Source organism: Macrotis lagotis, chromosome X (assembly GCF_037893015.1).
Source record: "Macrotis lagotis isolate mMagLag1 chromosome X, bilby.v1.9.chrom.fasta, whole genome shotgun sequence".
NCBI classification, from domain to species: Eukaryota; Metazoa; Chordata; class Mammalia; order Peramelemorphia; family Peramelidae; genus Macrotis; species Macrotis lagotis.
Genome location: NC_133666.1, coordinates 471,237,521 through 471,253,038, shown reverse-complemented (window position 1 = coordinate 471,253,038; position 15,518 = coordinate 471,237,521). Strand labels below are relative to the sequence as shown.

Here is a 15,518-nt window from a genome sequence, read left to right as displayed (position 1 = left end):
GTTGTTTCAGGCTAAAGTCTCAGGCAGTTTTTTTTTTCTGGATGCTTGTGAGCTTTAATATGTTATCTATGTGATGCAGCTAGCTATTAAAGATTTTTTTTTCCAATGATGGACCAGGAGTTCCTGGCTACAGTACTTTGCCAGAAATATTTCCCATCCTGCTGCAATAAGTTTGAGCTGGTATAATTAAAAAGTACCAATTAAACTTATAATTAGATTTTTGGACCCATCTATCAACCTATGGAAAGGAAGAAAGTGTCTCTGATAGTTGGCCATTTGACTGTCTTTCACCTATTCATAACTCATGGTAATGGTAGTCTGCTGGCTTCATGAATTCCCAAAAATTCTCTCCTCTTTATTTTTGCTTTTTTTCCTGTATATGATAGAATTCTTTTGGCTTTTTATGGAAGGCCATTTCCTCCTTTATCCTTGGAAGACATTGTAGAGAACATCTTTGGGAGGATAGAAAGTGCTATGTTTATGGTACAATATTATCTAACATCAAATAGTAAATTTGTTGATGAACACATCTAATCCTCTACTCGAGCAATAATACAGGGAAAAACTGCAAGAAAGGGTAACCAGCAAAATTCTAGAGATGTTTTCAGATCTAAGAGGCCACAGCAGGACAAAATCCAATCCCATGTAATGTGCCAATGGATAAAACTTCTGTTTTAAGAACAATGAGACATCAAGCTCAAGGAGGCAAAAAAAGAACACAAATGTGGTCAAGAGAAAAGAAAATCAGCATCTCCCTGAAAGGGAATAATTGAGGTGGAGAAAAAAATAATAATATGCTATCACCAATTCAAAATAATTCCTTGAAAGTCAGATGAAATAAGTTTCATTTATTCCTCTGACTATAGCCAATAATAAAGACAAACTTATGCCAGCCAGAACTACCAGAAGCAGCTTGGCAACAGTGTCTTTCCTCCTGGTACTGACAAATTAGCAAAGATTCTTCAGAAACCACATCTGTAGTCTTTACTAAAATAATTCTGTTCTGTCATTAGATAAGAAATTATTGTCAACAAAATCCTCTTCTAGTTTTTAGATTTCTGCAATAATTTGAAATAATTGATGTCCTGGCTCTGTCACTAATTAGTTATATGACTCAGCAATTCATTTAACTTTTGGGGAGGTTTCACTTTATAAAAGAGGGGAATTGGACCATATGACCTTCCTTTTTTAGCTGTAAAATTCTTTAGCTCTTTTAAAATATATCAATTTTATATATATATATATCACTATTACTTAATTGGTAAAAATATGGTTTGAGGTCATATATTCTATAGTTCTGTGACAACTAAAGGAAAGAATATGTTGGGGAATTTATTCCATATTAATATCAAGAGCTAACTGATATTTACATAATGGAAAACTTAGAACAAAATTTCTAAAACGAAGACTTTTTGAGGAATATCAAGTCAGAGGATACTTCAAGGTGGTTGAGAGTGTCCTTGAATATGTGTGTTCTCTTAAATAGATTAGTTTCCCTACAACAATTTTCCTTGCTCTTTTTTTCATCAATGGCACAAACTCCAAGCCTGTAGAAATGATCACAAATTCAAAATTAATGAAATTCTTTTACTGAATTTACTTTTTCATATATTTTACCCACTTTGTTGTTCAATTGATTCAATTGTGTTTGACTCATTGTGACCATATTTGGGGTTTTCTTGGCAAAGATACTGAAGTGGTTTGCCATTTCTTTTTCCAGATCACTTTATAGATGAAGACATTGAGACAAATAGGGCAGTGACTTACCTAGAGCAATGCAGCTAGTAAGTTTCTGGTGAAGTCTAAATTTGAACTCAGATCTTCCCAGCTCCAAGCCTGGCATTCTATCTACTGCATCACTTAGAGGCAGCTTACCCCCGTCCCCCATCCCAACCTGAACAAATTATACCTGAAGTTATTTTACATAAGCAAAGTCACATTTCTAGTTTTAAATCCTATCTGCAAAAAAAGGTTTCCTAGACATATTTCCTGATTTCTATTGTGTTCACCTTTCACATGGCAGAAATGTTTGAGACTTAGGTTAAATGATAGAGATTTTTATCTCTATAGTCTAAGAAATGAACACATATATAATTAAGAAAATTTTAGCTTAAAATTCCCTTTACACGAAGAAAATGTAAAAAAACTTGCCTACCTTTCTTGAAAAGATAGCCTTCTGCTTTGACCACAAATTTTGCTCTGCATTTAAACAGCGTTTAAATCTAGAAAAACTTGGCTGCCTTATTTGTCACTCGGGAGAAACACAGACTAAAATTCCTTTAATTTTATACTAGCTACAGAGTCATACTATTCATTATTCTACAGTTTAGAAGGAGAGGAGCTAGGTTAAATGAAAAACAAACAACCCCCCCCCCTTGAAACTCATGGTATATTTTAACAGCTGCTGCTATGAAAACAGACTGCTAATTTCACTCCTTATATGATCTTATTAAATAGAAAGGCATAAGGGTGGCTAGGTGGCGCAGTGGATAAAGCACCAGCCTTGGAGTTGGAGTACCTGAGTTCAAATCCGACCTCAGACTCTTAATAATTACCTAGCCATGTGGCCTTGGGCAAGCCACTTAACTCCATTGCCTTAGAAAATCTAAAATATATAAATAAAAAAATAAATAAGTAGAAAGGCATTCTATGCCTTGGCCACCGTGAGCAGTATGCCATTTCTTGGGAAATCTCAGAACTTTTCATTGTTAAATTCCACATCACAATATGTATTTGTAAACTCTTTCTTCACAATGGTGAACTACCACTGCTATATGAGTAGTTTAATAGCCTATTTTCAGTAGATTCCAAGTCTTTGGAAGAAAAATTCACATTTCTCAAATATGTCCTCTCTATCATATTACCACCACTCTAAATCAGGGTCTCATCACTTCTTATGTGTGTGTGATTTTGATATCTTCCCAATTGATCGCCCTGCTTCAGCTCTCTCCTCTCCAAATCATCCTACACAAGCTGTCAGATCAATAGGCCTAAAGTACAGATCTGATCATGTGTTCCTGTATCCTTGAGTGTTTCCCTGCTAATGAGCTCCCTATTGCCACTGGGATTATCTACAGACTGCTCAGTTTGACATTTTAAAGCTCTTTACAGCCTGTCTCAAATCCATTTTTCCAACCTTATTAAACATTACTTCCCTTCAGATCTATGACAAACTAGCCACACTGTATATTGTTACTTGTTCAAAGGCTCTTTCCATACCTGGAATGTATTCTTTCCTCACCTTGGCTTAGAACCCTGACTTACTTCAAAACTCACCTCACTGGGCAGCTAGGTCGTACAATGGATAGAGCATTGACCCAGAAATCAGGAGGACCCAAGTTCAAATCAGGCCTTAGACACTTAATAATTATTTTAGCTGTGTGACCTTGGGCAAACCACTTAACCCCATTGCTTTACAAAAATAAAAAAAAAAGCCCAGCTCAAATGCCATCTACAGATTTGATTCCTACTCCCTTTTTTCTCCCAAACAATTCCAGTTTTTTTTTTATCAGCTGTGGTCATTGCAGACCATCACCTGCTTTGCAAGAGGAGTTGCCTGAGACACTAAGGTTAAGTTTCTTTCCCAGGGTCCCTTTGTCAGTATATATTAGAGGTAAAGCTTCAATTCAAGTGTTCTTGACTCCAAGGCCACCTCTGTATTCACTATGCCCCACACAGATCCCCAAATGATCTGAATTTACCTTGTCTCTGTTTGTGTATGTCTTGCCTCTTGGAATAAAATGGAAGTTCCTTAATGATAGGGGCTTTTTGACTCTTGTCTATGAATTCCTTTTGATGGGCACCTAGGTGACTCAGTGGATAGAATATCAGAGCTGGAGTCAGGAAGGCAAATGCTGATGGGATATTGTCCCCACCCCTACAGTAGCTGTCAGCAGTGGTCTTAAAAATGGCATTTTCATTCTCCCTTGTTTTCCTTTCCTAGGTCTTATTCTAATTTCTACCACCAAAACAAAATAAGACAAACAAAAAATAACTACCAGCCTTTTTTTTAACACTGTGACGAGATACCTACTAAGTAAGAGAATCATAGAATCTCCAAGTTACAAGAGATCTAGTCCAAGCTGGACCTGAAGACATCTTGTCAAGGATACCAAACAAGTAGATCATCCAGAATTGCTTTGAAGACATGTGGTCATTGAGAAACATTACTGGTGGTTCTCAATGGGGCAATTTATTCCATTTTGGGTTAACATTAAATGTTGGAAAGCTTTTTTCATAAGACCTATTGTTCCTATTTGTTCTGCCTTTTAACACCAGTGGAACAATTCCAATCCATCATTCCCATGATATCCAGTCCAATACTTGGAGACAGCTATCAGGAAGACACTGGAGACTGGTAGTTGCCCTTGTCTGAAACAGTCATACTTATTGAGAGTTTCTGAAGTAGGGCAGGACTGAATAAAAGGATAACGTGCTTATAGATGATTTTTTATAAATTGGTTACAAGACAATAATCATTTATTAAACCCTTACTCTGTTCCAGGCATTATGACTAATTGAGATAAGTAAAGTGATTAAATTGTGAGTAAAATACAGAGATGAAAAATAGGAAAAGCACAAATCTAAGGGTTTTGGGAAAAGAGACAAGCAAGAAACAGTTAAAAATAAAAGAGAATCAATATATTAGTCAAAAGAACACTGGACTTGGAGACAGTGACATGGTTCTGAATCCTACCTAAGATATTCATTAGTCATTTCAAACTCTTGGAGTCTTAGTTTCTTCATTTATAAAATGGTAATAATATTTGTACCATCTTTTTCCTCTTTTTTTTTAAAGAAATGGGAGCTAGAGATCTGAATTGGCCAAATGATCCTGAAAAGTAAATTGGAATTATGCAAGAAAGTACAAGTGATTACAATATCCATTCCCTTTGACACATTTCTTAATGTTTTGACCTAAGGCAATCAAAGAAAGTACCTTTATTCTTAGCAACCTTTTTTTGTTATCTAAGAACTCAAAACCAAGTAGACCTATCAACAGGAAATAACTAATCAGACTGGTCTATATGAATGTAATGAAATGTCAGTGTACAACAGGAAAATGTGAAATTAATAATTCACGGAAGCTTGAAAAGACATTAAATGATACAAAGTAAAGTAAACGGAGCCAGGGAAAGAATATATACAAAAGTTGCAACAATGTAAATGGAAAGAACAGCAACAGCAAAATGAAACTGAAAACTATATAATTATAATGACAAAAGTTGACCCTGAAGAAGAAATTTTTTTGAATGTTCCTCTTACCTTTCCTTGAAGAAGTAGAGGGCTATGAGTATAGAACATGGTATCTACTTTCAGAATGTTGATATATTGATTAATTTGGCTGAATCACTTTGCAATAAAGAATAGATTAATACATAGGGGGGAGTGGTGGGGAAGAACATATTAAAAAGCAAAAGTGAAATAAAAACAAGATAATAAAATATATTTTAAAGGAAGAAATCATAAAATCAGCACAAGCAGAACAGTAAGTACATGGACTACCAGTATAGGAAGAGGAAAAAGAAATACAGGTGGTAAAACTGAGGCAGATCTGGAACCAGAGCCTTTTCTTTTTTGTTGTTTACTACATTTGGTCTTCTTTATTAAAGGATGGAAGTATAGAGTTGGATTTTGCCTCATGTTTTTAATATTCATTTGATTGTTATTCTAAGTTTAATTTATGATAATTTTTTTAAAAAGAAATATAAATAGATATTGAACTTGGGCTTTCCCTGGGAAATACAGGTGATTTTATTACTATGGACCCTCAGACCTACTGCCAAGGGGAAACAGATATTACATACATACATACACACACACACACATACACACAAACACACACACCTGGTATTTTTTACATATACAAAGAAAATATATAGAGATAGAAACATACAAGATATTTAGAGGGTTATTTGGAAGGTTAGCACTAATAGCAAAGAGGATGAGGAAAGGCATCATGCAGAAGGTGATCCTTGAGCTGATCTTAGGAATTCTGAGAAACACAAGATGAAAAGGAAGTGCATTTTATGTATAAATAGGGAATAGACAATGCAAAGGCAAATAGGAGATAAAGCACCACATGTGAAGTACAGTAAGGCCATTTTTACTGGAGAAATGCAATTTGGAGCAGCTAGGTGGCACAGTGAATAGAATACCAGGCCTCAGACACTAGCTGTGTGACCTTGGACAAGTCACTTAATTCTGTTTGCCCCAGTTTCTTGATCTGTAAAATGAGCTTTACTAAGAAAACCTTAAATGGGGTCATGAAGAGTCAGACACAAGCAAACAACAACAACAAAAATGCAATAAAGTTGGAAAGGCATATTGGGTTCACATTGTAAACTATTTTAAAAGCCTAGCAGGGGGCAGCTAGGAGATGCAGTGGATGAACACCGGCCCTGAAATCAGGAGGAGCTGAGTTCAAGACTTGATCTCAGACACAATACTTACTTAGATATGTGACCCTGGGCAAATCATTTAACCCATGGCTCTGCAAAAATCCCCCCCCCCCCAAAAAAAGGCCAAGCAGAATGGTTTGATTGTGGAAATAAAATGGAGCCACTGCAATATACTAAGTAGAAAGGTGACAAGATCAGATTTTCATTCTAGGAAAACCAGGTTGGCAATTGTATAAAAGATATATTGGGGAAGGGAGAAACTTAAGGCAGGACCACCAACTATGAGACCATTTTAGTAATGTAAGTCAATGATACTGAACTCAAATAAAGGGATCACTGTACATAAGAATATCTGTGGGCTACATATTGACTTAGGAAACCACAAACTGGGGGGGGGGGGGTAGCGGGGTGGCGTAGTGGATAAAGCACCGGCCTTGGAGTGGGGAGTACCTGGATTCAAATCCAGTCTCAGACACTTAATGATTACCTAGCTGTGTGGTCTTGGGCAAGCCACTTAACCCCATTTGCCTTGCAAAAAACTAAAAAAAAAACCCCCACAAACTAACATTATCAATGTTCAGTTACTTTTATTCACTTTGATAGATATATCCCAGTTACATTTTAATCCATTTCTAACTGCATTCTGAGTGTTATGGATCCCATGTGGCCTATGGGTCATGTGTTTGATGCCTTTGTTGAAGATAATGAGGACCTCAGCAATGTGAGCAATAGAAACAATGTTTCTAATCTATAAAAAGAGAAAATAGGTTTAGGGGAAGAATTCTTCCTTATCAAAGGGACAGCAACTCACTTTCTAATTTTCTCTCCTTTCATTTTTATCTTATCAATTTCCCATTTTAGCTACTTTATGACTCATAATTTTACCAGATTGAAACATGGTTTGATGAGTAACCCAGTAAATTAGAACATCACTAATTTATCTGGAACATTTTTAAAAGATGCACAATGAGACTGCATTGTGATGAAATTAGATGCTGCAATGACTAATTAAAATACATTTGTGAAGTGCTTGCAATGTGCTTAAATTAAACACTGGGCATAGAAAACAGAGAAGCCAGACAAATCTTGCATTGATCACAAAATACTACAAAAGTTCATCTTTTTAAAAATTATTTTCCCAGTGATGCAATATGGCAACAACACATAGAATGTCACAACCCTAGAAGGATTTTTTTTGAAAAATCAAATGACACAAAAGAGAATGGAAAGGTATAAGGTAGGTGTTACTTGATTGCCACATAGTATCAGAGGATAACTTACATGCAAAATGTGATGTAAAAGACTTATGAACAGAAAAGGAGGCAGGGCAGGAGTATATTGAGATTGAGAAATAACAGATGTATAATCTACATTACTACCCCCAAAATTTGAAAAGAATGAGAAAAAAAATGGTCCATGGAAGGGCTCCATGTAGTCATGAATGAGAATTACCTAGAATGACACAATGTGGAAGGTCTTCTTGCTGTATTTGGTGAAGAATGTAATCTTATTAATACTCAATTAATCAACAAACATTTGGAAGAGCCATTAAGTATCAGACACCATGTTAAGCAACAGAAGTAAGAAGACAGAAAAGATATAAATGCTGTACTTAAAAAGCTTGCATTCCCTCAGGCAAAAACAATATATGTATGAATAAGAATTTACAAATAAAAAGAAAAAATTTAAGGGAGAGTACATATATACCACAATCAATCAATCATCCTCATTATCATTATCATCATCTTTCCCCATCCCACTTTTTTTTAGGTTTTTGCAAGGCAAACGGGGTTAAGTGGCTTGCCCAAGGCCACACAGCTAGATAATTATTAAGTGTCTGGGACCGGATTTGAAGCCAGGTACTCCTGACTCCAGGGCTGGTGCTTTATCCACTACACCACCTAGCCACCCCCATCCCACTCTTTCAATAGTAAAAATGAAAAACCTCACTGTTGGAATTAACAATAAAGTAAAACCTCACTGTGACAGCAAAGCAAAGTTGTATGGTCATGTATCACAATTTTTGGTTCATAAAATAAGGCTACTATGTATATATGTATATGGGATTAATCAAATTGAATCAGCAACCAATATTGTCAAAATGTCAAAGTAGTCAGTTAACGAGATTTCCACAGGGTAAAATGCTAGATAAATCAGCCTCTTTATATCCTAATCTTACTATGAAAGAAATAGCAACTGCCTTTAAATACACTTTTCTGTTGGGTCAATATTAAAGGTAATTTATTTTTTAAAAAATATGAACATGTCAAAAGACTCAAAATCACTTGATCTGAGAATTGTTACATTTTTACTAAACCACTTATAAAAGTACTGGGTCACAATGCATTTATTTTTAAGTATAAGTACACAGCTAAAATTCAGCATTAAATTGAGCATATATAGATATATATGTAATTAAATGTTGAATATGTATGTATGTATGTATGTACACCTATATCAGAGTTGCATTCTAAAGTTGCTTGGTTAAAGGAGTTCATCCCATTAGAACCTTTAAGTATCATGACCTAATAATCTCTACTACTCAGATTTTGTTTCACACATAATTCTTAAAGATCACAATCCTTAATCTTCTGAAGTTGTTCTCTATTTCTAGCATTTCATTGCCGAGTTACTAATATGTTTCTTCTCTCTTGAATCATTGATTTCAATTTGTAAAACGTCTAAAAATTCTCTGGAAACTATAATTGAGGCTATGTATGCACAAAATAGTCTTTAGGTTACTAAATTAATACATTTTTTGATTGTCTATATAAAGACAGTTCTTAATATGGCCACAAAAGTTAGATTAGGGTACATATACCAAATAAGATGAAATATTTAAAATGCAATTAAACTAACATTTGACAATATATTTACTTCACTTGAGAACAAATTGTCCAATAAAAGCATGACATATCTGAAGACATTTTCTGCTGGTAATCAGAGATTCTATGTTACTATGTAGCTATTAATGATTAAGTTACAATTTATCCTTCCCAGGGAGCTGCTAATATAATTTAATTATTCATTCATCATGTAACTAAATGCTCACTATGTATACAATGTTGAATTCACAAAATAGTTGGAAATCTAATCCTTGCCCTTGAGCATCTAACAATTTAACTGCTACATAGTTCCTTTCTTCATGGAATTTATAGACAATAGAGGCATAGAACACACTAAAAAAAACTACCTCATCCAGACTAGAGGCAATATTGACATTTATTTCATCTAGCTATAAGTCCCCAGGCCTAACTTGGTCCAAGACCTTATTCAAGACAGTTAATTGACTCCCTCTTGACTCCAAGAAAATAATGTATTCTGCCTCAGAACCTCCCAAATCAATTCGTATTTCACTTTCATGGGCACTTGCTGTCACCATTGCTGTCAAAGAGGGTTTTACTTTATTGTCACTTCCCACAGGGAAAAGTTAGTCTTTCATTTTTGCTTCTCTGTCTTCTTCAGTGATTGAGTAATTAGGGTTTTGATGGGGTCTATTCATATCCTTACTATCTATCTACTGCCACCACTGGCACCACCAAGGAAATGAAACATATTTTTAAAAAATTGCTGTTAAAGTGTCTTCACTGCTTCAAAATCAGAAAAAAAAAATCAGTCTCCCTAAGGGACTTCCAAATCTCAAAATTCAAAATTCTGTAATAGTTTCTTCTATTATAAAGTGAGTTATCTTCAAGAAATTTTTGATACAAAGTTTTTATGGCCAAAAATGTCCATATAGGGTTCCAAATACAATTAAATTCACTCCTCTTAATTGAAATTCAAAGCTGTTTGCATATAGAAATTTATATGGAAGATTTCATTAGCTATAGTTCATATGTAAGCCAGCTCACAGTAGTAATTTAACTAACCAAAGTTCAGTTCTGGTCAATAAACATCAAATCTTTTTTTTATAACTTAAAAATATAGGGTACATAGTTATCCCTTATAGATAAGGCATTTTTTAAAATTCCATTTTGTTATCAGTAGAAAATGTTTTATATTGGGCTTTTAAGAACAATTTACTAAAATGAAAGGGTATTTTAATATTAGGTTATGAATGCAATACCTTCTGCTAATCCACATCTGACCTTCTTTTCTCAATGCCTGAGGTTTAACTCAGCTCATTTGGGTCCTAACTTTCCATATCTCCTCAGGAATTCCCCAACATTTATGGACTAATTTAAACTCTAATTTTTAACTATTCATATGTTGTTCTTAAAAAAAGATAATTAATTGTTCTATGACTTTTCTATATCCCCATTTAATCAAAGTTTTTAGACAGCAAAATTAATGTTCCATTTCTTATATACTTCTTGTAATATGTAGAGATAGTGCTCTGTATAGAAGTTTCTAAAAAGTAGCTACAAATGGATCAATGTAGACGAGGAAGAAATCTGCTAAAGTGAAAGGCCCTGAGATGTAGCTGTGGGTGGAATGTTTTTTTTTTTATTGTGGGTTGACATTTTTCCCCCTGATTTAGATACAGGCATACATGGAAAGCTTATCAAATTTTAAGGTAACAAAAAACTGAGGAGGATAATTAGCATACTGGATGAAAGAGTCAGGACTCCTAAAGAACTTGAAAGTCTAAAACTTTGGACTGAATCTCTGAATTTCAAAAGATAAAATTGAATAAGGACAAAAGTATAGACTTGGGGGGGGCAGCTGGGTGCTACAGTGGCTAGAGCACTAGCCCTGAAGTCAGGAGGATCTGAATTCAAATTCGACCTTAGACACTTAATAATTGCCTAGCTGTGTGACCTTGGGCAAATCACTTAACCCCATTACCTTAAATTGATTAATTAAATAAACAGGCTTGTACATTTTGTTCTTAGAATTTTAAAAAAAGCAAATTCACAAGTATAAGCTGGAGGAGACATAACTAAGATAAAAATTAATCAGAAAAATATCTGGCGTTTTAGCACATGGCAAGTTAAAATTTGTCACTGATATGATAGCCAGGAAAGTTAATGTAAATCTTATGCCACATTAAGAAAGGCACAGGTTCCAGGACTAGGAAGATAATGGTCCTAATCAGAACACACATCTGGAACACAATATTCCCTTTGGGGCTCTACATTTTTTTTTTGGTAAGGCAATGGGGTTAAGTGACTTGCCCAAGGTTACACAGCTAGTAAGTATCAAGTGTGTGAGGCTGAATTTGAACTAGGATCCTTCTGACTCCAAAGTTGGTGCTCTATCCACTGTACCACCCAGCTGCCCCAGGGCTCCCCATTTTAGGAAAGTCATTGATAATTTGGAGATCAAAAGAGGGTAAACATGTGAGTATATACACACTCACACATGTGTCATATTAGCATTTGGTTGGTAGAGCTAAGGCTAAAGACAGAAAAACAAATGAAGGCATGATAGTTCTCTTCAGGTGTTTTAAGGATTGTCATTTAGAAAAAAGAATTAGATTTGTTCGACTTGGTTCAAGAGGGCAAAACTATGTGTAATGGATGGGAAAATAATATAATATTGGTATACATATGATACATATGTAATACTTTTAGGTTTATAAATACACATATGTATATACACACCAACTTACATATATATATATATATATATATATATATATATATATATATATACAGAGAGAGATGTGTGTGTATGTATATATATATAAAATCTTTCATGTAATCCTATGAGATAATAGCCATTATCATTCCCATTTATATTTAAAATATCTGAACCTCAGGGTTCCCAGGACCAAAGAACTGATGTTTATTACAGAATTCAAACTTTTATCTCTCTGACAAAAAAAATTTTCTATGCTTTTGAAACATGTTTCTATGTTCTGTATTGTTGGGGATTTTGGCGCAGTGGGAACCCCATGCACCTCAGACATAAATATGTGTCTGTATTCTATGTTTTGAAACAAGATACATGAACATGATGACACATTTTTTAATCCCAGTCAGTAGAGTGACTAAGGTTGGTAGACCTTTTGAACTTGGGAGTTCTGAACCACAGTATTCATTGCAATGTCTGAAATAAATTTGTTATTAATATGGCGAACCTTCAAAAATTTGGTTTTATTAGGTTGCCTAGAAAGAGGGCAGGCAGCTAGTTGGCACAGTGGATTGAGTGCTGGGCCTGGCATCAGGAAAGACCTCTGTTCAAATCCAGCCTCAAACACTAGCTGTGTGACCCTGGACAAGCCATCTAACCTCTTTTGCCTCAGTTTCCTCCTCTGTAAAATGAGCTGAAGAAGGAAATGACAAACTACTCCAGTATCTTTGCCAAGAAAACCCTAAGTGGGATCCTGAAGAATAAAATATGACTGAAACATCTAAACAACAAAAAGAGAGGCAAAGTGTTCCAGACTGAGAAAGAAGGTCAAAGTTCCTGTGGCAATCCATAGTGGGATCAGACTTATCAGTTGTCCCTCAACTTCTATCCTGAGAGAGATGTGGAAACTTAGTCTTTTTTTTAAGAGAGAGAGAGAGAGAGAGAGAGAGAGAGAGAGAGAGAGAGAGAGAGAGAGATTTACCTTGAGACAGAGACAAACAGAGAGACAAGACACAAAGAGAAAGGCAGACAGGGACAGAGAGAGAAAGAGAGAAAACATCATACACCTAAATCAAAGAATATGCTAGCAAAATAGTTTATTTCTCCTTAAAGTATCTCAAACAATTTACTTGGGCATATTAGTTACAATGAATATAAATTAGGAAAATATATTCCCAATATATTTCCAAATACTAGTTTAAAATAAGAGTTTATTCGAGTTATTAATTATGCAATTTTAATCAAGACCTACCTCTTAAATTCCCCCCTAAATCCTGCTTTTATGAAATTTACTAAGTGGGGTTGCCATATGTGCAACATGGATGCAGGTTCATAGAAGGAAAATAAGAACGGACAGTGGAGGTGCAGAGACCTTTCAATTATACCATCTGCAACAGTGTTCAGTTGTGCTTTGCCTACTCCAATGGATTTTAACCTGGAGTCCATTAATTTAAAAACATCTTTTTGAGAAATATATTTAAAAATAATTGTTTTCCTTTACAATATTAAATATTTTATTTGATGCATCAAAAACATTCTTCTGAGAAGGGCTCCATAGCTTCAGCAGCCTGCCAAAAGGGTCTGTGACACAACAGTATTAAAAACCCTTACTCTCATCATGAAAATAACTTTTTTCTAAAGGGAACCATTTCTGTCTTTCATTACAGTGAATTTTAAAGATCTAAGCAGAAACTTTAATGAATGATTTGTTACAATATGTGGAAATTATACCCTTTCTCACATTCTAACTTCAGGAATCACAAAGAATATAACTTTTTTGGTCACAATTTTTGAAATCTTAATTTCATCTTCTTAGCTCCTCACTAATATTATTCCCACTCTCTGGGGGGATGGGGGGAAGTCAAAGATTTATATTTACTCACTTGGTGAAAAGGGTTAATTTTCCTCAGAGAATAAAATGACCCTTCCCGTAACTCCCACCAAAAGCCATCAGATGGTTAACTGTTGCCTTTATGATTAATTTCCTAATTCAACTCATAATCATTTCTAGGAGTGTATTAATAGTTGATGGTCTGAAGAACCAAGTAGAGCCCAAACTGCTTATCAGTCCGAGATGGTACAAGGTAGGGAAAAGCAACCCCTCGCCCCATCTAGGCTTCTGCATGTTTCACAGTGCCTTGGCATCTTGAGGCTGCTGCTGTTGCTGCTTAAGTTGCATGCTCTGTCAAGGTGGCGCTGCCAGTTCCTCAAATTCTGTATTAAGTCTATTGATCACCCATTCCAAGGCATCTCGACCCTGTCAGATAAAAGAATATCATTGAACAACTTGCCAATAAAGTTAAACAAATGGCATAAGTTAAACAAATGGCATAACAAATCAACGTTCCCTCTTTGGAGTCCATTAGGCATCTATTCTTTTACTTCTGTCAAAAAGCTTTTCAATAAATGAAGTCTTTCTCTAGGATCAATCATTAAATCTCCTCTGCACATTGCTAAGGAAACCTATAAAGCATTAAGTCAATGATAGTATAAAATATACTATTACAAAACTTCATTATTAATGTTTAGATTTATCAAGAGGGATAGAGTCAGAAAGTCAGGACTTGGAATCAGGAAATCCCATCTCAGAATCCCATCTCAGATACTTCCTAATGGTAGGACTCTGGGCAATTCACTTAACCTCTCAGTCTCAGTTTCTTCATCTATAAAACTGACCTTGGTGTTAAGGACCAAATGAGATAGTCCAAACAAAGTGTTTAAATAGAAGTGTTTTAAGTAAAAGTGCTCTAAATAAAGACTGAGTTCAAATCAGGTCATAGATAAACACTAGCTTTGTGATGCCTTAACCTCTGCTTACCTATGTTTCCTCATTTGTAAAATGGAGATAATAATTGTACCTACTCATAGAGTTATTATGAGGATCAAGTGAGATCATAATTATCAAACTCCTAGTATGGTTTGCTTTAATAAATGTTAGCTTATATTATTGTATTGTTATTATATTATTATTATTTTGAATCTATTTTAAATATATAATATAATTTAATATATTTAAAGTGCATTATTTTTGAGATATTTGAATTATATATTTTGTATGTATTTTAATATATTATTTTGAATATATTTGAATATAAATAACCCAGAGCTGGAATCTATATAGCAATATTCACTCTTCCTTCATAATGTCACTAAGTTGTTATCTAAAATCCGCATTTCTGCTTATAAAGGCTATATAGGGGGCAGTTAGGTAGCAGAGTGGATAGAAAACCAACCCTGAAGTCAGGAGGACCTGAGTTCAAATCCAGCCTCAGACACTTAATAATTGCCTAGTTGTGTGACCTTGGGCATGTCCTTTAACCCCATTGCTTTAAACTAAAAAGAAATTGTTAAAGACTATAATAAGGAAAATAACTGATACATAGAATTTTAAAGTTTTCAAAACTTTAATGGCATCTTGCCCCTAAGAAGTGAAATAGCATGCCCAAAGTCACACAATTAGTAAGTGACAAAACGAGTTCTTTAATCAGGTCTCATGAATCAAAGTCCAAGGTTCTTCACAATGTCATGATGTCTCCATAATTGAATACTGGTAACTAGATTGACCTCTAGTTCCAAATTTCTTTCTGTGGAGTTTTTAGC

The 15,518-nt window shown here is 34.8% G+C and overlaps 1 protein-coding gene across 2 annotated transcripts in view; it reads right to left on the bottom strand.

Annotated features, from left to right (window-relative positions):
- Positions 1–12,025: 12,025 nt before the first annotated feature.
- PRELID3A (PRELI domain containing 3A) overlaps positions 12,026–15,518 on the bottom strand; it is a 30,421-nt gene continuing 26,928 nt past the window's right edge. The window contains exon 5 of one of the 2 annotated variants that reach the window (XM_074199501.1): positions 12,026–14,175. In XM_074199501.1, coding sequence (XP_074055602.1) covers positions 14,104–14,175 — 72 coding nt within the window. In that variant the 3' untranslated portion in view covers positions 12,026–14,103. The remainder of the gene's footprint in view (positions 14,176–15,518) is intronic. The other variant, XR_012471198.1, reaches the window with a different exon arrangement.